At 46.5% G+C, this 22,964-nt stretch overlaps 1 protein-coding gene across 1 annotated transcript in view; it reads right to left on the minus strand.

Annotated features, from left to right (window-relative positions):
• The window catches only part of YME1L1 (YME1 like 1 ATPase), a 665,597-nt gene that overhangs the window by 544,058 nt on the left and 98,575 nt on the right, over positions 1 to 22,964 (minus strand). Inside the window, exon 5 of the mRNA XM_069211321.1 lies at positions 17,970 to 18,079. Within this exon, the coding sequence (XP_069067422.1) occupies positions 17,970 to 18,079 (110 nt within the window). The remainder of the gene's footprint in view (positions 1 to 17,969; positions 18,080 to 22,964) is intronic.

Below are 22,964 nucleotides of genomic sequence, written 5' to 3' on the forward strand. Positions count from 1 at the left end.
GTGTAATGGGCAGCTGTCGTTTAGCTTTAAGGTAGCAGATTTGGATGCATTTAACTATCCATCTGGCTATACCTTGTTTTGATATTGGGTTTCCTGCATGAGGTTTTTGAAATGCAATAAATAGTTGTTTAGTCTTTCTGATGTTCTTTGTTCTGTCAATGTAATACATTAATGCTCTTTTGACATCTAATGTATGTAGTGCCCTTTCAGCTACGGTATCTGGCTGTGGAAAGAACACTGGAAGTTCCACTGTTTGATTTAGATGGAACGGTGAAATAACCTTTGGCAAAAATTTAGGATTAGTCCTTAGGATGACCTTATTCTTGTGTAGTTGTATAAAAGGTTCTTGTATTGTAAACGCCTGAATCTCGCTTACTCTTCTTAGGGAAGTAATGGCGATGAGAAATGCAACCTTCCAGGTTAGGAACTGTATTTCGCTGGAGTGCATGGGTTCAAAAGGTGGACCCATAAGTCTAGTTAGGACAACATTTAGGTTCCATGAAGGAACAGGTGGTGTTCTTGGTGGTATAATTCTCCTAAGGCCCTCCATGAATGCTTTAATGACTGGTATCTTATATAGGGAAGTTGAATAGGTAGTCTGCAGGTATGCAGATATTGCTGCAAGGTGTATTTTAATGGAAGAGAAAGCCAGGTTAGATTTTTGTAAGTGAAGCAAGTAACCCACTACATGTTCTGGAGTTGTGTGTAATGGTTGTATTTGATTAATATGGCAGTAGCAAACAAACCTCTTCCATTTACTTGCATAGCAGTGCCTGGTGGATGGCCTTCTGGCTTGCTTTATGACTTCCATACATTCTTGGGTAAGTTGTAAGTGCCCGAATTCTAGGATTTCAGGAGCCAGATTGCTAGATTCAGCGATGCTGGATCTGGGTGTCTGATCTTTTGGTTGTGTTGTGTCAACAGATCTGGCCTGTTGGGCAATTTGATGTAGGGTACTACTGATGGGTCTAGCAGCATTGTGTACCAGGGTTGCCTTGCCCAAGTTGGTGCTATTAATATGAGTTTGAGTTTGTTTTGACTGAGTTTGTTTACCAGGTAAGGAAGGAGAGGGAGAGGAGGAAAAGCGTAAGCAAATATCCCTGACCAGTTCATCCATAGGGCATTGCCTTGGGACTGTTTGTGTGGGTATCTGGATGCGAAGTTTTGGCATTTTGCGTTCTCCTTCGTCGCAAACAAGTCTATTTGAGGTGTTCCCCAGAGTTTGAAATAGGTGTTCAGAATTTGGGGGTGAATTTCCCATTCGTGGACCTGTTGGTGATCTCGAGAGAGATTGTCTGCGAGTTGATTTTGGATCCCTGGTATAAATTGTGCTATTAGGCGAATTTGGTTGTGAATTGCCCAACGCCAAATTTTTTGTGCTAGCAGGCTTAACTGCGTGGAGTGCGTCCCCCCCCTTGCTTGTTTAGATAATACATTGTTGTCATGTTGTCTGTCTTGACGAGAATGTATTTGTGAACTATTATTGGTTGGAAAGCTTTTAGTGCTTGAAAAACTGCTAGAAGTTCTAGGTGATTTATATGCAGTTTTGTTTGATGTACGTTCCATTGTCCTTGTATGCTGTGTTGATCGAGGTGTGCTCCCCACCCTGTCATGGAAGCATCTGTTGTTATTACGTATTGTGGCACTGGGTCTTGGAAAGGCCGCCCTTTGTTTAAATTTATGTTGTTCCACCACAGAAGCGAGAGGTAAGTTTGGCGGTCTATTAACACCAGATCTAGAAGATGACCCTGTGCTTGAGACCACTGTGATGCTAAGCACTGTTGTAAGGGCCTCATGTGCAGTCTTGCGTTTGGGACAATGGCTATGCATGAAGACATCATGCCTAGGAGTTGTAATATCATCTTTGCTTGTATCTTTTGTGTTGGATACATGCGTTGTATGATGGTGTTGAAATTTTGAATTCTTTGGGGACTTGGAGTGGCTACTCCTTTTGTTGTGTCTATTATGGCTCCTAGGTATTGTTGTACCTTGCACGGCAGAATGTTGGATTTCGTGAAGTTGACGGTGAACCCTAGTTTGAAGAGGGTTTGTATGATCTGATTTGTGTGATTTGAGTACTCTATTAACGAATGGGCCTTGATTAGCCAGTCGTCTAGATATGGGAACACATGTATTTGCTGCCTTCTGATGTGTGCAGCGACTACTGCTAGACATTTGGTAAAGACTCTTGGTGCGGTTGTTAATCCGAAAGGCAGTACCTTGAATTGGTAATGTATTCCTTTGAATACAAACCTTAGGTATTTCCTGCGCGATGGGTGTATTGGTATATGGAAATACGCGTCCTTGAGGTCTAAAGTTGTCATGTAGTCGTGTAGTTTTAGCAATGGTAATACTTCTTGTAGTGTGACCATGTGAAAGTGGTCTGATTTGATGAATGTGTTCACTATTCTGAGGTCTAGGATTGGTCTCAGCGTTTTGTCCTTCTTTGGTATCAGAAAGTACAGTGAGTAAACTCCTGTGTTTATTTGTGTGTTTGGCACTAATTCGATTGCATTCTTTTGCAATAGTGCCTGCACTTCTATCTCCAGGAGATTGGAATAATGTTTTGTCAAATTTTGTGCTTTTGGTGGTATGTTTGGAGTGAATTGTAGAAATTCTATGCAATAACCATGTTGGATAATTGCTAGAACCCAAGTGTCTGTAGTGATTTCCTCCCATGCTTTGTAATAATGACTTATTCTTCCCCCCACTGGTGTTGTGTGGAGGGGGTGAGTGACATGTGAGTCACTGCTTAGTAGTAGGGGTTTTGGGGCTTTGATATTTTCCTCTATTCCTAGGGAATTGCCCTCCTCTATATTGTCCCCGAAAACCTCCTCTGTACTGTCCCTGGTAACTGGACGGTGTTGCCTGTGAGGTGCTGGCTTGTGTGCTCTGACCCCGAAACCCCCCTCTAAAGGGTGTTTTACGGAATGTGCTGTAATTCCCTCTGCTCTGCGGGAGTAGAGTGCGCCCATGGCTTTAGCAGTGTCCGTGTCTTTTTTGAGTTTCTCAATCGCTGTGTCCACTTCTGGACCGAACAGTTCTTTTTCGTTAAAAGGCATATTGAGAACTGCTTGCTGAATCTCCGGTTTAAATCCAGACGTTCGGAGCCATGCATGCCTTCTGATAGTTACAGATGTATTAATTGTCCGTGCAGCTGTATCTGCAGCGTCCATGGAGGAGCGGATTTGGTTGTTGGAAATGGTCTGTCCCTCCTCAACCACTTGTTTTGCCCTATTTTGTAGGTCCTTGGGCAGATGGTCAATGAGATGTTGCATCTCATCCCAATGGGCTCTGTCATAGTGCGCAAGTAGTGCCTGGGAGTTAGCGATGCGCCACTGGTTTGCAGCTTGTGCTGCGACTCTCTTACCAGCTGCATCGAACTTGCGGCTTTCTTTATCTGGGGGTGGTGCATCTCCAGATGTGTGAGAGTTGGCCCTTTTCCTAGCTGCTCCTACAACGACAGAGTCTGGTGGCAGCTGTGTAGTGATGAAAACCGGGTCTGTAGGAGGCGCCTTATACTTTTTTTCCACTCTTGGTGTGATTGCCCTACTTTTGACCGGCTCCTTAAAGATTTCTTTTGCGTGCCGGAGCATACCAGGGAGCATAGGCAGGCTTTGGTAGGAGCTGTGGGTGGAGGAGAGTGTGTTGAATAAAAAGTCATCCTCGACCTGTTCTGAGTGGAGGCTTACATTGTGAAATTGTGCTGCTCTAGCCACCACTTGAGAATACGCAGTGCTGTCCTCTGGTGGAGATGGCTTCGTAGGGTATGCCTCCGGACTGTTATCTGACACTGGGGCGTCGTATAAGTCCCATGCGTCTTGATCTTGGTCACCCTGGCTCATGGTGGTGTGAGCTGGGGAATGTGATGGAGTTTGTGCTGGTGAGACGTTAATCACAGGTGGAGGAGAGGGTGGTGGGGTAACTTTTTTCACCACTTTTGTTTGTGGTGTTTGTTCAGTTTGGAACTCCAATCTTCTCTTTCTTCTAATAGGGGGAAGGGTGCTTATTTTTCCTGTCCCCTGCTGTATGAAAATACGCTTTTGCGTATGGTCTACATCAGTTGAGTGTAGCTCTTCCTCAAACCTATGCTTTTGCATTTGGGAGGTTAGCGAGTGCTCTTCTGTATAAGAGCCTGAAACTGGGTCGGTTGCAGTTTGTTTTGGCACCGAAACCCTGTCTGCATCTTTTTTCGGCTCCGAGGTGACTTTTTTCTTTTTCGGGGCCGAAACCTCTCGGCGTCGATCTTCTTCGGTGCCGCTGTCTCGGCGTCGAGCCGTGTCTACACCGGCATCTCGGTGTCGATGCTTGTCTCCAGCACTTTCTCGGTCCCGAGAAGGCTGCGTGCCGGTGTCTCGACCGGAGTCGGACGATCTCGCCACTGTTTGGGCCTTTTTCGGTGCCGACGGTCGGTCACCGAATTTATGGGTCGAGCCATGGCCTGGTGGCAGTGGCGTCCCCTGGGCCTTGTAAATCTTCTTCTGAGTGGTTTTCGACGTCTTACTCACGGTTTGTGTATCGTCGAATCCTTCGGAGTCCGATTCTTGGATCGAAAAGTTTCCCTCCTCTTCTTGTTCCTCGAACTCCCGGTGGGCTGTCGGCGCGGACGCCATCTGAAGTCTTCTGGCTCGACGGTCTCGGAGTGTTTTTCGGGACCGGAACGCACGACAGGCCTCGCAGGTGTCTTCACTGTGCTCAGGTGACAGGCACAGGTTGCAGACCAAGTGTTGGTCTGTATAGGGGTATTTATTGTGGCATTTGGGACAGAAACGGAACGGGGTCCGTTCCATCGGCGTTCTTCTGCACGCGGTCGGGCCGACCAGGCCCCGACGGGGGATCGAAAAAATTACCCCGAAGGGCACCGGAGCTCTTCGATCTTAGACGCGGTGTTGAATCTAACTACGCCGATCCCGAACGCAACAATACCGACGAAAATCTTCCGAAATTAGCTATCTTTCCAGTCCGAAACTCGGAGCGACAGGAACACGTCCGAACCCGATGGCGGAAAAAAAACAATCGAAGATGGAGTCGACGCCCATGCGCAATGGAGACAAAAGGAGGAGTCACTCGGTCCCGTGACTCGAAAGACTTCTTCGAAGAAAAACAACTTGTAACACTCCGGCCCAACACCAGATGGCGAGCTATGCAAAACATGCATATCTACAGCGACAGATGCCATCGAACAATTAGTTATGCCAGGAGGTGTGGACTACACCCAGGCCAGACACACCCCTAAGGTGAGCTGCCTGATGTGCCCCACTCCAGGAAAATTCCACCATCTTAGTGATGGCAGAATTAGGAGTTGTGGACAGGGTTATGGCCATTCCCTACAGGAAGTGGTCATATAAGGGGTGTAGTGACCCCAATGGTAAGCAGTCCATTGGCTATTGCCCTTCACTCCCCGTAACCCCCTAAATCTAGTATTTAGGGGAGTCCCTGGCACCAGGAAAGCACAATCTACCAATCTGAGAAGGAGGACACTGAACAGCCGCAAAAAGCAAGAACTGAAGAGCAGCATCTGACTTAGACCCTACCCTGCTGACCAGCCTGCTGTCCTCGACAACTGTGCCAAAGTTGACTCGTCCTGCAGCTGCTCTACCTCCAAAAGCCTAGGAAGTCTGCCAGCACTACAAGAAACAATTAGCATCTCCCATGGAGTAGTGGTGTTACTCCCCTGCACCCTGTAGGCACCCAAGAAAAACCATGAGAGCCCCGGAAAGCGAAAGGCCGACACCAAAAAGTACCACTGCACCCGAGCCCCCCAGCCCGAGTCGAAGTGGACCAACGGTGCCAAAAGAGGTCCTGAGAACTGGCTTGTATTTCTTATCTATTCTTGGGGTTAATACCCTAGCCTTGACAGATTCCTTAAATATGTCATCAGCATGTCTAAGCATACCAGGCAGCATTGGTAAACACTGGCAGAGTGAGTGAGTGGAGGACAGTGTGTTAAAAAGAAAATCCTCCTTCAAAGGCTCAGCATGCATCTGAACTCCATGGCATGCTGCTGCTCTAGAAATGAGCATAGTGTAAGCCGCACTACCTCTAATGGTGAAGGTTTGGATGGATAGAGATCTGGGTTATTTAGGGGTATAGGATCTGGGTTATATAGTCCCAGGAGTCTACTGTATCTCCATGTGAATATGTATGAGAATGTGTTAGTGAGGGCAATGGTGGTAGGGTAGTAGGTGGTGGAGAGAAAGAAAGCTGTGGCGAATGTGGTGGAGAAAGCTGTAAAGGTGATTGTTTCTCCTTTCTTTTAAATATCTTTACTAGTGGTGGAGCAGCATCAAGAGTCTCTTGAAACGCCAGCTTTCTCTTGGTTTCAGGAGGAGGTGAAGCAATAAATTTCCCCGTCTCCTTATGGATATGTATCCTTCTTTGTTTACTGTCCATAATCTCCAGGATTGGCTGGATATCAGAGTCCTCAGAATGATATTCAGATGTTTTAACTCCTTTAGAGGATTGTTCAGTAATTGTCTTTGAACAGTGTTTTAAATTGGCTCAAAAGTCTTTATAGAGGGATTTTTTCGCTCCGAAATGGTACCTTATGTTTTCGGTCCCAAAGATACAGCCTGTGATTTCTGCTCCGAAGCCGGATGTTGAATTTTCGACTACGAAAAGGGTGGACGTCAGCTCGGATGTGGAGCTTTTAATGTGTTTGCTCGACTCCGGCATCGAAACAGGTGTGGCCTGTTGCTGTGGTGATTTTGCCTTTTTCAGCCCCAAACCTGAAGGTCGGTTGCCGACAATTTTCTTTCGGGGTGGAACCATGGCTTCCTGGCAGTGGTGCACCAAAGGCCTTAAGAGGTCTTTTGGTAGTGGGCATAGGGGCAGGTGTACTCACATGCTGAGCAGTAGTGATCCGTTGGCGCTCTTCATCTGAATCTCCATCGGATTTCTGAATTGAAACAGCCGTCTGTGCCTGCTCTTCCTCTAAGGTGTCGGTAGACTCTGTATGCTTCAACGCCATCTCAAGTCTCCTTGCTCTCCAGTCCCGCAGTGTCTTTTTTGACCGGAACTGAACAATCTTCCTCTCGATGTTCAGGAGAAAGGCAAAGTTTACATACCACGTGTTGATCGGTGTAAGGGAATTTTGCGTGACATCGAGGACAGAATCAGAATGGAGTCCGATCCATCAGGGTATGGCGTGGTAGGCCTGAACAGGCCCAAGTAGGGTACAAGCGCTCGAAAGGGCATTTTCTTGTTTCCGATGGTACTAGCTGCTCGAAAACAGATGGAAATGCGATCGAAACAATACAGACGGTAGAATAAAGTTAATATAAAGTTTCCAAATTGAAAGTCTTGGAGCGAGAGGAAACACATCCAAACCAGACAGCGGAAAGAAAACAATATAACAAAGGAGTCGATGCCTGTAGGAAGTTGGCTCTGTATATACTATTTCAAAGTAAGAAATAGTGTGCATAGTGTCCAAGGGTTCCCCTTAGAGGTAAGATAGTGGCAAAATTAGATAATTCTAATGCTCTATTTTGTGGTAGTGTGGTCGAGCAGTAGGCTTATCAGAGGGTAGTGTTAAGCATTTGTTGTACACACACAGGCAATAAATGAAGAACACACACTCAAAGACTTACTCCAGGCCAATAGGTTTTTTATATTGAAAAAAATATTTTCTTAGTTTATTTTAAGAACCACAGGTTCAAGATTTACAGTTAATACTTTACATGTAAGGTACTTCACTTAGATACTTTAGGAACTTTGAATGAAAACAATAGCATGTACAGTCTTTGTAAAAATTTCAATAAGCTATTTTCAAAGTGGACACTGCAAAAATCAACAGTTCCTGGGGGAGGTAAGTAAAGGTTAGATTAGGAGGTAAGTAAACCACTTACAAGTCTCAGTCCTGGGACATAGGCAGCCCACCGTTGGGGGTTCAAGGCAACACCAAAGTTACCACACCAACAGCTCAGGGCCGGTCAGGTGCAGAGCTCAAAGAGGTGCCCAAAACACATAGGCGCCTATGGAGAACAGGGGTGCTCCGGTTCCAGTCTGCCAGCAGGTAAGTATCTGCGTCCTCGGGGGCAGACAGGGGGGTTTTGTAGAGCACTGGGGGGGGGGGGGGGGGGGGAGACACAAGTAGGCACACAAAACACACCCTCAGCGGCACAGGGGCGGCTGGGTGCAGTGTGCAAAGCAGGCGTTGGGTTTTGTATAGGCTTCAATGGAGGGACCCGGGGGTCACTCTAGCGGTGCAGGCAGGCACAGGGGGGGCTTCTCGGGACAGCCACCACCTGGGCAAGGCAGAGGGTCGCCTAGGGGTCACTCCTGCGTCGAAGTTTGGTTCCTTCAGGTTCTGGGGGCTGCGGGTGCAGTGTTGGTTCCAGGCATCGGGTCCCTTGTTACAGGCAGTCGCGGTCAGGGGGGCCTCTGTATTCTCTCTGCAGGCGTCGCTGTGGGGGCTCAGGGGGGGTCGTCTCTGGTTACTCACGGGCTTGCAGTCGGCGGGGAGTCCTCCCTGAGGTGTTGGTTTTCTGCAGGTCGAGCCGGGTGCAGTGTTGGTTCCAGGCGTCGGGTCCCTTGTTACAGGTAGTCGCGGTCAGGGGGAGCCTCTGGATTCTCTCTGCAGGCGTCATTCTGAGGGCTCAGGGGGGTCGTCTCTGGTTACTCACGGGCTCTCAGTCGGCGGGGAGTCCTCCCTGAGGTGTTGTAGTCTCTCACGCTTCCAGCGGGAAACGCGAAGTCCTTGGAAGTTGCTTCTTTGTTGCAAAGAAGTAGCTGATTTGAACAGGGCTGCTGTTCACAGGAGTTTCTTGGTCCTGTAGTCCAGGGCAGTCTTCTGAGGCTTCAGAGGTCGCTGGTCTCGGTTTCCTGGGATCTGGGGAGCCCCTAAATACTGAATTTAGGGGGGTGTTTAGGTCTGAGAGGGCAGTTGCCAATGGCTTCTGTCCTTGAGAGAGGATACACCCTCTTTGTGCCTCGTCCCTGTGGGGTGGGGGGTGCACAACCCTAATCCTATCGCGGGAATCCTCCAAACTCAAGATGGAGGATTTCTCAAGGCAGGGGTCACCTCAGCTCAGGACACCTTAGGAGCTGTCCTGACTGGTGGGTGACTCCTCCTTGTTTTTCTCATTATCTCCTCCAGCCTTGCCACCAAAAGTGGGGGCAGTGGCCGGAGGGGCAGGCATCTCCACTAGCTGGGATGCCCTGGGGCGCTGTAACAAAAGGGGTGAGCCTTTGAGGCTCACCGCCAGGTGTTACAGTTCCTGCAGGGGGAGGTGAGAAGCACCTCCACCCAGTACAGGCTTTGTTCCTGGCCACAGAGTGACAAAGGCACTCTCCCCATGTAGCCAGCAACATGTCTGATGTGTGGCAGGAACTGTCTATATATTACTGACCAGTTATATGCTCATGATATCAGGCTACTATACTTAGTCTAGTCAGCAGACGCATGAAGAGCAAACGCCGCGATCGCCCAAACCATTATATCTAGGTACCTATATCCCGGACTTACCGTGTGAGACGGCAAAACTTTGTGGATGTATATATATATATAAAAAACGGATTATGTGGACATAAATTCAACAGCTGACCTCAGCTAATACATAGCTCATCCTTATACATAATAATGGATATCAACATGTTCTGCAGTGAAGCAGAAATGGCTGGAAAAATTATTGCCCTATAAAAACGTTAGACAAGACTCTTCAAGCAAGATTTTTTGACTACTACATCAAAAAGAACATTACAAACCTATAACCAATCTGACCAGAAGATTTGGCTGCTTAGACTAGAGCATCACTGAATAGTACCACTGGGAACGGCCCTGAGGAAGGTTGTCCATAATATTCTAAAACACCGAAACGCGCGTAGGCCTTCGGTCCCTACGGTACCATTTGGATAGAACTATATCAACATTGTTTCCTTTTTGTGTATCAGACTATCAATGTTAATACATCAAAACAATTTATATTTCTACATTCTTTTTATTATTTAAATTGTTTTAGCTTTATTATGTCATTCTGATTAGCTTTTTGATGTGTTGTTTCACTTGTAAATGAGACATGTTTATTTATCTGTTTAGTCCAGTGTGCATGTGGTATGTTTGATTTAGGCGCTTTGTATATTTTTTCTATTTTTCTTGATTTAATATATATTTTTCATGATTGTGTTATTATTGAACAATAAAGTATTTGTATTTATAAAATGAGTTTACATCAATTATGTAGTAGGATTACTTTATCTGTGACCAAGCACCTAAGTATAGTAGCCTGTTATAATGAGCATATAACTGGTCAGTAATATATAGTTAGTATCATTCCAACCCATAGTGTTGGTACGTGAAGATGATTGTATCTTCATGCTTATTTGAGTAGCTCTATTAGTAGTTTTTCTCTATATTGATTATTTCCCTGCTAGAGCTACGATTATTAGTTCAGGGAATCCCCTTATTACTATTTTCGTGTGGCAGGAACTGGTCAGCCTACACTAGAAGTCGGGTAGGTATTAAGGGGGCATCTCTAAGATGCCCTCTGGGTGTATTTTACAATAAATTGCACACTGGCATCAGTGTGCATTTATTGTGCTGAGACGTTTGATACCAAACTTCCCCGTTTTCAGTGTAGCCATTATGGAATTGTGGAGTTTGTGTTTGACAAACCCCCAGACCATATACACTTATGGCTACCCTGCACTTACAATGTCTAAGGTTTTGCTTAGACACTGTAGGGGCATAGTGCTCATGCACATATGCCCTCACCTATGGTATAGTGCAGCCTGCCTTAGGGCTGTAAGGCCTGCTAGAGGGGTGACTTACCTATGCCACAGGCAGTGTGAGGTTGGCATGGCACTCTGAGGGGAGTGCCATGTCGACGTAGTCATTTTCTCCCCACAAGTACACACCAGCTGTGAAGCAGTGTGCATGTGCTGAGTGAGGGGTCTCTAGAGTGGCATAAGACATGCTGCAGCCCTTAGAGGCCTTCCCTGGCATCAGGGCCCTTGGTACCAGGGGTACCAGTTACAAGGGACTTACCTGAGTGTCAGGGTTGTGACAATTGTGGAGACAAAGGTACAGTTTAGGGAAAGAACACTGGTGCTGGGGCCTGGTTAGCAGGGTCCCAGCACACTTTCAAATCATAACTTGGCATCAGCAAAGGCAAAAAGTTAGGGGGTAACCATGCCAAGGAGGCATTTTCTTACAATGCCCATGCGCGCTATTACCGAGAGGAGGAGTCACTCAATCCCGTGACTCGAAAAAAGATTTCTTCGAAGAAAAACAACTTGTAACACTCCGGGCTTTTAATTAACTAACTTTAACTTTGCGCCCCATTATGTACTGCTTATAACCTCTCTTATTACATCACTCCTAACAGGTTAAAAGACATCACTGATGTAATCACTGATGGTGTCTCAAATGACAACCTACAGCCAAACCAACCTGCACTGGTGTTGGAAAATGGCTCCCTGTTGCAGTTATCCCCCACTTTTTGCCGGATATTGATGCTGAATTGACTAAGATGTGTGCTGGGACCCTGCTAACCAGGCCCCAACACCAGTGTTCTTTCACTAAAAACGTAACATTGTTTCCATAATTGGTCCCTAAGGGCTGCAGCATGTGTTGTCTCTTAGAGGCAATACTCCTTCTGGAGGTAAGTATTATACACAATATATACACTAGAGACCAAAATAAGGTAGGTAAACAGCCACAGAGTAGTGCAAACAGTAGAAAATACAATAGAAGGGAATAGGGCTATGGGCAACACAAACCATATACTAAAATAGTGGAATGCGACTCAGGAATTACCCCCTAAGCATGTGTAGTGTGTAGAGGGTGCTGAGAGTGTAGGAAAACACCAAAGGTAAGTAAATTACTCTACCCCAGAGCCCAGGAAAGCAGAAGTAAAACACTGCAAGTTTCCTAAGGACAAAACTACAAGTCGAGATAAGAAATTTTGCAAGAACCAAGCAAAACTGCAAGCAACAAACAATGGATTCCTGGACCTGAAGACCTGTGGAGAGAAGAGACCAAGTCCAGAAATCGAAGAAGAGTCCAGGAAGGACAGGAGCCCCTGCTAACCTAGAAGATGGTGCAAAAGTGGATTCTCCGGTAAGAAGAAAAGTACAGAAGAGCACCAAAGAAGCTCACTGTGGGTTCCTGCTTGGTGCAGGTGATGTCCCACGTCGAGTTCTTGGATGAAGGCTGTTTGCGTCGCTGGATTCCGCCAACAAGTCTTGGTTCAAGTAAGTACACAGGTTGCATCAAAAAGGAGCTGCTTGGACCCAGGAGGGACCTGAGGGGTCTCAACTTGGACTGAGGAAACAGAGAGGGCTCTTAGCACTTCAGAGAGCCCACAGAAGACCAAGCAGCATCCACGGGAGTCACAGAACACAGGGACAAAGAAGATGCAAAGTGCGGTTGTCGCAGCACTACAAAGGAAGGTTCCATGCCGCTGGAGAACTCAGCAAGTTGTGCGTCACAGGATGGAGTGCTGGGGACCTGGGGTACACTGTGCACGAAGCCCAAGGAGCTGGAAAAGACACGTGGTACTGTCACAGCACAGGGAGGCAAGCTCTTACCTCCACCAAAATAGGACAGCTGGACCTTAGGACAGTCTGGGTCACGTCAGTCCACCACCTGTGTTCCAGGGAGCATGCTCGTCGTCAGGAGAGGAGTCCCAGAGTACCAGTTGTTGTCGCAGAAGGGTGCCTGCAGAAGCAGGGAAGTGATTCCATCAGTTCTTCTGGTGCAGGATGAAAACAGGCAGTCCTCAGAGCGTGCACACCTTGGAAACTGTTGCAAATGCTGGCTGGAGCTGAAGTTGCAGGTCACAGGAGTCGTTCTGGATGGCCAAAAAGAAAATTAGTTACTTACCTGTAACTGTGGTTCTACAGCATTGGTATCTTTCATAGATTCACATGCTTGAATCATCCCCGTCGTTGAGGTGGGAGTCTTACAGTAACTTCAAATACATATAGAAGTAAGTGCAACACACTAGGCCTTAATGGCCCAAATAGACACTTTTTTAGACTATCCATGTTCTTTTATAAAAAGGAACTAAACGTGAACTACAGCCGATCAGGCCTCAACACCCTCTAGAATACTCCCAACAGAGGCTGTTTCCCTTGGATTTTCTGGTACAAGTGTGAAACAGAAAGTTCATCTATAAGGGGAGCCTCTGAGGGGAGGAGGGTGGGTCGCATGTGAATCTATGAAAGATACCAATACTGGAGAACCACATTTACAGGTAAGTAACTAATTTTCTTCTACAGTATTGGATATTTCATAGATTCACATGTTTGAATTAGAGTAGAGGGCAGTAATATTGCCTAACTAGGTACTAGTTGTATTATCATAATAATAATAATAATAAACAATAATAGGAGTAATTCTACTCCTAGCCACTATTCAATAGCAATATGCCAATCTTCACAGGAAGATAACAATAAGTGCAATAATCATAAACATCACGATAACTATCAAGCTAATTACAACAATAATAACCACAATAATCATTATAAGCGGAAAAATTAACCTTGACCAGATTAAGGAAACTTAGTTCACATTCCCTTTTCGTGGAAGGTGGGATGACCAGAGAGGCTCACCTTAAGGGAATAGATGCCTCAGCACTTCTTGCCCCACCAGTGTCCATGTTATTTGTCTCTTCGAGACAGTAGTGTCTTGTGAAAGTATGTTGGCTGGACCATGTGGCCGCTCTACAAATGTGCTGCAAGGGCACTCCCTTGAAGAGCGCTGCCGACGTGGCTACCGCCCTTGTAGAGTGGACACTAACCTTGCTGTGGAGCGATTTACTGGCTTGAGCATGACAGGATTGGATTGGATTGCAAGGCTGATCCACCTTGCAATAGTCTGTTTAGACACTGGGGAGCCCTTTCTCGCATCCCCAAAGGCCATAAATAACTGGTCTGACTTGCGTATGTTCCACGTTCTTTGAAGGTAAAATTTCAAACAACTCTTTATATCCAACGAGTGCAATGTTTTTTCTGCTGCTGTCTGTGGGTTAGGAAAAAAGGTTTTCAAAATGACTGGTTCATTCAAATGGAAACTTGAGGATACCTACAGAATATATTTAGGATTTGTCCTAAGAATTACGCCAGTAGTGGTGAATTGAAGAAAAGGCTCTTTGATGGTGAAGGCCTGTATGTCACTTAGTCATTTGGCTGAAGTAAGAGCCGGCAACAACGCCGTTTTCCATTAGATGAATTTCAGCTCTGGCCTGTGGACTGGCTCAAAAGGGGGTTTCATGAGTTGTCCCAATACCACGTTTAGGGACCATAACTGTGGAGGGTTACACACCGGTGGAAAAGCTCAAAAAGGACCCCTAAGAAACTGTTTCACAATCCTGGTAGAATATAACAAGGCAGTGTTTTGAGATCAGCGGTACCTTGAAATTGCCGCCACGTGCACTCGGATGGAGGAGTACGACAGTCCAGAATTTGCAAAGTGTAACAAATAAGGAAGTACTTGCTCCAGGATTCTACTCTGAACCTCCGCGCGGACAGCCACCCCTGTCTACGCAAGACCGCTGCACCTGCTAGCTGCCGGAAACCTGGCAGTGAAATGTCAATTGCGCAATCGATCTCAGCTGCAGTCCGCTCACCCTCCTGTAACACCTTCTTTGCCTCCAACTTGGCATCCTCAGGTAAGAGGTCTAAATAAGCAGACATGTCTTCCCACATTTGGCGCTCATACCTGCCCAAGATGGCTAACGAGTTAGCTAGTTAGCCACCTTCACTGTAATCGCCACCACTGAGGAAAATTTCTTCCCAATATTGTCCAAACGCTGTCCATCCCTGTCTGGAGGTGATGTGATTGGTGCTGAAGGATTCTTTTAGCGACGTTCTGCCGCCTGAGATATGACAGAATCCGGTTTCGGTTGGGACACTAAACAGGCCGGAGTGTTATCAGGGGCTTTATACTTCTTTTCCAGTTGCGGCATCTGGGACGGTATTGTTGCCAGATTCTTCATTGCCTTCAACCCCTCCTGCCATAAAAAAATCTACTATAGGAATAGCCCTAACCGACCTCTTTGAAGGCTCTTTAAAGTCACATAAGAAACAGTCAGTTTCCTAGGAGATAATGGGTAAGTCAAATCTTTTGGCCACCCTTTCCATCAAATTATGGAAGCCCCCTATGTCCTACGGGGGTGAATCAACTGGCCCTGCTGGTGGTGGTGATGGTGTAGGAATGAGGTATTCATTCCACTCACTAGGAGCGGTCTCCGGTATCTCACCTTCTTCCCTCTCATCTGTACAAATATGATCATCCTGTGGTTGATGAACAAACGGGATGCTTCTGTGTGGCGTTGCCAGGTGACTGGTAACAGGGGTGTACAGAGGTATCTGCAGGTTGTAGGGCCTGGATGGAGCTGCCGGTATCGATGGTGGAAACCTTCGATAATAATCTTTCAACATACCCTGGCGGTCTGACATGAACAATCTAGGCATGGGAAAGGAAGCCTCCATCCCAAATGCGGGGTATGATGGATCCTGTTGGAGTACAGCCGACGAATAGGTGGGCTGTTCCTGCCCTTCATCCTCCTCATCCAGGTCTTGGAATTTTACATGCGACGGACTACTGGCTGCACCAAACATTCTCTCCTGGGAATAAATGTCATTGTCATCATCTAGGAGATGCTGAGGAGGGTACGGCAACACCTTGCTTGGGGAGGTATGCCTCGGAAGAATTGGGAGATGTTTTTTCCCCCCATGGTGATGAAAGAAAGAGGGAGGAATCTTGCCGAGTCCTGTTGCACCATAAAATCTCCTGATGATGGAACCATCGTTGACGGTTGCGCCGACAAAACCTCTGATTTCCTAGTCGACAGTTGTAAGGAAATGGCTCCCTGTTGCAATTACCCCCCACTTTTTGCCTGATACTGATGTTGACTTGACTGAGAAGTGTGCTGGGACCCTGCTAACCAGGCCCCAGCACCAGTGTTCTTTCACCTAAAATATACCATTGTTCCACAACTGGCACACCCCTGGCACACAGATAAGTCCCTTGTAAGAGGTACCAGTGGTACCAAGGGCCCTGTGACCAGGAAAGGTCCCCAAGGGCTGCAGCATATGTCGTGCCACCCTAAGGGACCACTCACCTAACACATGCACACTGCCATTGCAGATTGTGTGTGTTGGTGGGGAGAAAAAGGAAAAGTCGACATGGCATCCCCCTCAAGATGCCATGCCCACAAAATACTGCCTGTGGCATAGGTAAGTCACCCCTCTAGTAGGCCTTACAGCCCTAAGGCAGGGTGCACTGGACCCCAGGTGAGGGCATAGCGGCATGAGCAATATGCCTCTACAGTGCCTAAGTCTATTCTTAGACATTGTAAGTACAGTGTGGCCTCCTCCCGTCGTTGACGGGCCTTTTTTGGCAGCATCTGAGGGGAATCTTACCAGGTCATTTTCCATCGACAGGGACAGAGGCACTTCTTCGGGGTGCCTTTTTTCCCCCCTTGTGTCGTAGGCTCTGAGTGAACCTTTTTGGAGAGTCTTTAGTGGGTCTCTGATCCAAAGGTAGCATTCTCCTGGCGCTTATGTTTCTCCACAGAAATATATTTTGTCTTTCGCCACCTTTCATGGAGGCTCTGTAAGCAGTTTTCCCTTCTCTCCAGGTCTTTTTAAAGAGTGAGAAGTGTGAGATGAGGTTTCACTCTCATCTGAAGACGGATTTTTCATGGCCTTCTGCTTTTGGAGCCACAACAAAAGCCTACCCTCACGGCCCTTGAGGGTTTTGTGGCTGAAGGTGCAACAGATCTTACAGTCTCTCACCTTGTGATCTGGATGCAGGCAGTAGATGCATTTCTTGTGGGGGATCATCAATAGGCAGTCTTTTCTTCCCACAACTGCCACAGTTTCTGAAAAGTCCTTACTTAGTCTGTTCGGATATATTGTCCAAAGCTGGGTTTCTCTGAGAGAAAATAATCCTGTCAGAAGAATAAACTGAGCAGAGCTCAGGGAGACTCCCTTCACACCATGTGCGGTAGAAAATCTGAGGGAAACAGCCTCTGTTAGGAGTATTCTAGAGGGTGTTGACGCCTGATTGGCTGTAGCTCAAGTTTGGTTCCTTTTGATAAAAGAACATGGATAGGCTATAAAAGTGCCTATTTGGGCCATTAAGGCCTACTGTGTTGCACTTACTGCTATATGTATTTGAAGTTACCATGAGACTCCCACCTCGACAACGGGGATGATTCAAGCATGTGAATCCATGAAAGATCCAATACTGGAGAAACTGAGCTCACATATTTGAAGGTGCAATCATATGTGAGAATTAAGAAAAAGGTAACTCTGTAAACTATTAACCACGCTAGAAAGAGGCTACTTTCTCACACTTTGTAATGACTTTAAATGGCAAAGCTAAGTTTGCAGTTTTCAACCATCGTTCCAGTCTACAGTGGCAGACTGGGAGCCACGTTCTACCTTCTCCTGCTAAAGATGGCACAACAAGTCCTGCAGTCCCTGGGGGACCCTCTAACTTACAGACCCTGGGTACCCCTAGTACCAAAAACCAGGGACTTATAAGTAAGTTAGGCTATACCAATTTGGGACAAGCCAATCAAACATGCGCCAATTTAAGGGTCCGAGCACATCACCAAGTCCTGTTTACCAGAGCTCGCAGCATTTAAGAGCAGTTACACAAGTACCTAGCAGTCACAATGGGAGCGAAAAGTCGGGGTAAACTTGCAAAAAACATGTTTCCTTACAGTATTTATCACCAGAAATATGTTTCCTGATCTATTTCAAGGATCAGAGTTCATGAATAAAGTATTGCAAGATTGAAAACAAAGCACTACACACTAAAAATTAATAGTGGTTTGTTCCTTGCAAAATATAGAATACACTTTGTAAAGTGTACATTTATTATATAATGAATTATATCTACTAAACTTCGACGACCACTGCCACCTTATACCCATGCCAAAAGCAGATGTACACAGAACAATGTTACACATAAGAAAGCAAAGCATTATGGGAAAAATGGTTGCTGAACTTACCTTCATAAAAGAAGGGGCGACATATTCGGTCTCTTTAGTTCTCTCAGAGGTAGACTGCAAACGCCTAGTTCTTGATTTCAACGTTTTAAAGCCCCGGGTCTGTACGTACACTACATTATAGTTGGAATAAATGTACAAATCATTTGTATCCTAAAGTTAACAATACAATCAAGAGAGTATATATAAAAACACTGGTTTCATTTCAATAAGAATTAAGATGTACCGCTCCTTAAAATTTCATAACTAGCATCTCTATGAAGGACTTGCAGTAAAAAAGAAAAGATAAATAAATTATCTATTTCATACAAGAAACATATCTATCTGGGGAACAATCAATGATGGCTGGTAACGAAAGGTGAATCTTGCAAAGCACAGAGGAAAATTTGATGTTATGTATCTATGGAACAATTGTGGTCGGAAAAATTACTCCAAACCACAAAAAAATTATGCAAATTTGCAAGGAGTGTTGTTAGGGTAGCACACAATCTTGAGAGATCAGGGGATGTTCCTCCACTGAAAAACGGGAGGTTTCACAAAGTTATTGAGAGGTGATTTGGTTTATTCATAAAATGCGTTACAGTACAAATCTAAACCTTACATGTGATTGCAATAGTTTGGAAACTGACATTTACATTTTGAGCATCACAGAAATTCCAAAGGAATACATATTTAATGTGCTGCAGCTTTTTATAGAAACATCACAAATGTGAAGAGTGGAAATATTGAAATCAATTTGAACAACAACTGGTACTTAATCTGTAAATCTTAATTCACTACATTCCATCAATTTTAGCTCTTCTCATCTAATACAGATTGTTCAACTCTATCAAAATCGGAAGGGCGTGTCTTAGAAGTTAAATGGGGTAGGCCCAAGCTGAAAGAGCTCCTCAATGTACTCTGCATTCTTTAGCATGAACCTAGTCCATCAACATCTCCCCACGGGGTCATGTATCAGTGGAAGTAATTTCTCAGGTGAAAACAATTGCAAGTTGGTGGTGTTCTCTGGTTTGCTGTAGAGATGGACGAGCCAACCAACTAACAGCACGAGCCGAGCCAAGAGGTTTGGCATGGCTTTTAAAGCCCATGCACAAGCCAACTCCTGGAAATGTTTGCCAGGTAAATCGCACAACAAGCATGACGTAAAATGTAGTAACGTCCCTTTTAAATTGAAATCAGTGCATTTCTTTAACATATGGAAGCTTTGACAGTAATGTCACATTCTCACACTAAGAAGTACTTATTTAAAAGTTATAGTTTTAAACAAGCATTTACAAAGCCAATAGATCTTACCTATGCAAAAACTATTGCCTTTGCCGATGTGTTTTAGATACGCTGTACACCTGCTTGGCTGCTCATAAGGAAAAGCCTCCTTAGCATGGTTACCCCCTGACTTTTTGCCTTTTGCTGATGCCAAGTTATGATTGAAAGTGTGCTGGGACCCTGCTAACCAGGCCCCAGCACCAGTGTTCTTTCCCTAAACTGTACCTTTGCTTCCACAATTGGCACAGCCCTGGCACACAGATAAGTCCCTTGTGAATGATACCAATGGTACCAAGGGCCCAGTTGCCAGGGAAGGTCTCCAAGGGCTGCAGCATGCCTTACACCACCCTGGGGGCCCCTCACTCAGCACACGCACACTGCCTCACAGCTTGTGTGTGCTGGTGGGGAGAAAATGACTAAGTCGACATGGCACTCCCCTCAGAGTGGCATGCCAACTTCACACTGTCTCTGGCATAGTTAAGTCACCACTCTAGCCGGCCTTACAGCCCTAAGGCAGGGTGCACTATACAAGAGGTGAGGACATATGTGCACTATGCCCCTACGGCGTCTAAGCAAAACCTTAGACATTGTAAGTGCAGGGTAGCCATAAGAGTATATGGTCTAGGAGTTTGTCAAACACGAACTCCACAGTTCCATAGTGGCTACTGTAAGGAAATGCCTCCTTGGCATGGTTACCCTCCGACTTTTTGCCTTTGCTGATGCTATGTTTTGAATTGAAAGTGTGCTGAGACCTGCTAAACATTCCCCAGCACCAGTGTTCTTTCCCTAACCTGTACTTTTGTGTTCACAATTGGCACACCCTGGCATTCAGGTAAGTCCCTTGTAACTGGTGCCCCTGGTACCAAGGGCCCTGATGCCAGGGAAGGTCTCTAAGGGCTGCAGCATATCTTATGCCACCATGGGGACCCCTCACTCAGCACAGACACACTGCTTGCCAGCTTGTGTGTGCTGGTGAGGACAAAACGAGTAAGTCGACATGGCACTCCCCTCAGGGTGCCATGCCAACCTCACACTGCCTATGCAGTATAGATAAGTCACCCCTCTAGCAGGCCTTACAGCCCTAAGGCAGGGTGCACTATACCATGGGTGAGGGCACCAGTGCATGAGCACTGTGCCCCTACAGTGTCTAAGCCAAACCTTAGACATTGTAAGTGCAGGGTAGCCATAAGAGTATATGGTCTGGGAGTCTGTCAAACACGAACTCCACAGCACCATAATGGCTACACTGAAAACTGGGAAGTTTGGTATCAAACTTCTCAGCAAAATAAATGCACACTGATGCCAGTGTACATTTTATTGTAAAATCCACCCCAGAGGGCACCTTAGAGGTGCCCTCTGAAACCTTAACCAACTACCTGTGTAGGCTGACTGGTTTTAGCAGCCTGCCACACTTGAGACATGTTGCTGGCCACATGGGGAGAGTGCCTTTGTCACTCTGTGGCTAGTAACAAAGCCTGCACTGGGTGGAGATGCTATCACCTCCCCCAGGCAGGAGCTGTAACACCTGGCGGTGAGCCTCAAAGGCTCACCCCCTTTTTTCCAGCACCACAGGGCATTTCAGCTAGTGGAGTTGCCCGCCCCCTCCGGCCACGGCTCCACTTTTGGCGGCAAGGCCGGAGGAGATAATGAGAAAAACAAGGAGGAGTCACTGACCAGTCAGGACACCCCTAAGGCAACCTGAGCTGAAGAGACTCTGACTTTTAGGAATCCTCCATCTTGCAGATGGGGGATCCCCCCAATAGGGATAGGAATGTGACCCCATCCCCTTGGGAGGAGGCACAAAGAGGGTGTAGCCACCCTCAGGGCTAGTAGCCATTGGCTACTGCCCTCCCTGACCTAAACACACCCCTAAATTCTGTATTTAGGGGCTCCCCAGAACCTAGGAACTCAGATTCCTGCAACCTAAGAAGAAGAGGACTGCTGGCTGAAAAACCATGCAGAGAAGACGGAGACACCAACTGCTTTGGCCCCAGCCCTACCGGCCTGTCTCCCCCCTTCGGAAGAAAACTGCTCCAGCGACGCTTTCCCCAGGACCAGCGACCTCTGAATCCTCAGAGGACTGCCCTGCTCTAAAAGGACCAACAAACTCCCGAGAACAGCGGCCCTGTTCACCCAAGACTGCAACTTTGTTTCCAAAGGAGCAACTTTAAAACGACTGCGTTTCCCGCCAGAAGCGTGAGACTTGCAACCCTGCACCCGGCGACCCCGACTCGACTGGTGGAGAAACAACGCTACAGGGAGGACTCCCCGGCGACTCCGAGACTGTGAGTAACCAAAGTTGTCCCCCCTGAGTCCCCACAGCGACGCCTGCAGAGGGAATCCCGAGGCTCCCCCTGACCGCGACGGTCTGACTCCCAGATCCCGACGCCTGGAAAAGACCCTGCCCCCGCAGCCCCCAGGACCTGAAGGATCGGAACTCCAGTGCAGGAGTGACCCCCAGGAGGCCCTCTTCCTTGCCCAGGTGGTGGCTACCCCGAGGAGCCCCCCCCTTGCCTGCCTCCATCGCTGAAGAGACCCCTTGGTCTCCCACTGATTCCTATTACAAACCCGACGCTTGTTTGCACACTGCACCCGGCCGGCCCCGCGCTGCTGAGGGTGTACTTTCTGTGTGGACTTGTGTCCCCCCCCGGTGCCCTACAAAACCCCCCTGGTCTGCCCTCTGAAGACGCGGGTACTTACCTGCTGGCAGACTGGAACCGGGGCACCCCCTTCTCCATTGAAGCCTATGCGTTTTGGGCACCACTTTGAACTCTGCACCTGACCGGCCCTGAGCTGCTGGTGTGTTAACTTTGGGGTTGCTCTGAACCCCCAACGGTGGGCTACCTTGGACCCCAATCTGAACCCCGTAGGTGGTTTACTTACCTGCAAGAACTAACAATACTTATCTCCCCCAGGAACTGTGAAAATTGCACTGTCTAGTTTTAAAATAGCTATATGTGTTTTATTTGAAAAGTATATATGCTATTGTGATTATTCAAAGTTCCTAAAGTACTTACCTGCAATACCTTTCATGCACAGTATTACATGTAGAATTTGAACCTGTGGTTCTTAAAATAAACTAAGAAAATATATTTTTCTAAACAAAAACCTATTGGCCTGGAATTGTCTCTGAGTGTGTGTTCCTCATTTATTGCCTGTGTGTATGTACAACAAATGCTTAACACTACTCCTTTGATAAGCCTACTGCTCGACCACCCTACCACAAAATAGAGCATTAGTATTATCTCTTTTTGCCACTATCTTGCCTCTAAGGGGAACCCTTGGACTCTGTGCATACTATTCCTTACTTTGAAATAGTGCATACAGAGCCAACTTCCTACATTGGTGGATCAGTGGTGGGGTACAAGACTTTGCATTTGCTGGACTACTCAGCCAATACCTGATCACACGACAAATTTCATAAATTGTCATTAGAAATTGATTTTTGCAATTTGAACTATTTTTCTAAATTCTTAAAAGTCCTGCTAGGGCCTTGTGTTAGTCCCTGTTAGCATTTCTTTTAGAGTTTAAAAGTTCTGTAAAAGTTTGAATTAGACTTTAGAACTAGTTTAGATTCTTAAAAAGTATTCCAACTTTTAGAAACATAATGTCTAGTGCAGAGATGAATGTGGAGGAACTCGACCTCACACCTTACCTCCATCTTAACATGAGGGAGCTAAGGTCACTCTGCAAAATAAAGAAAATCACAATTGGCTCAAGACCCTCCAAACAACA

This window comes from Pleurodeles waltl, chromosome 10, assembly GCF_031143425.1.
Source record: "Pleurodeles waltl isolate 20211129_DDA chromosome 10, aPleWal1.hap1.20221129, whole genome shotgun sequence".
NCBI classification, from domain to species: Eukaryota; Metazoa; Chordata; class Amphibia; order Caudata; family Salamandridae; genus Pleurodeles; species Pleurodeles waltl.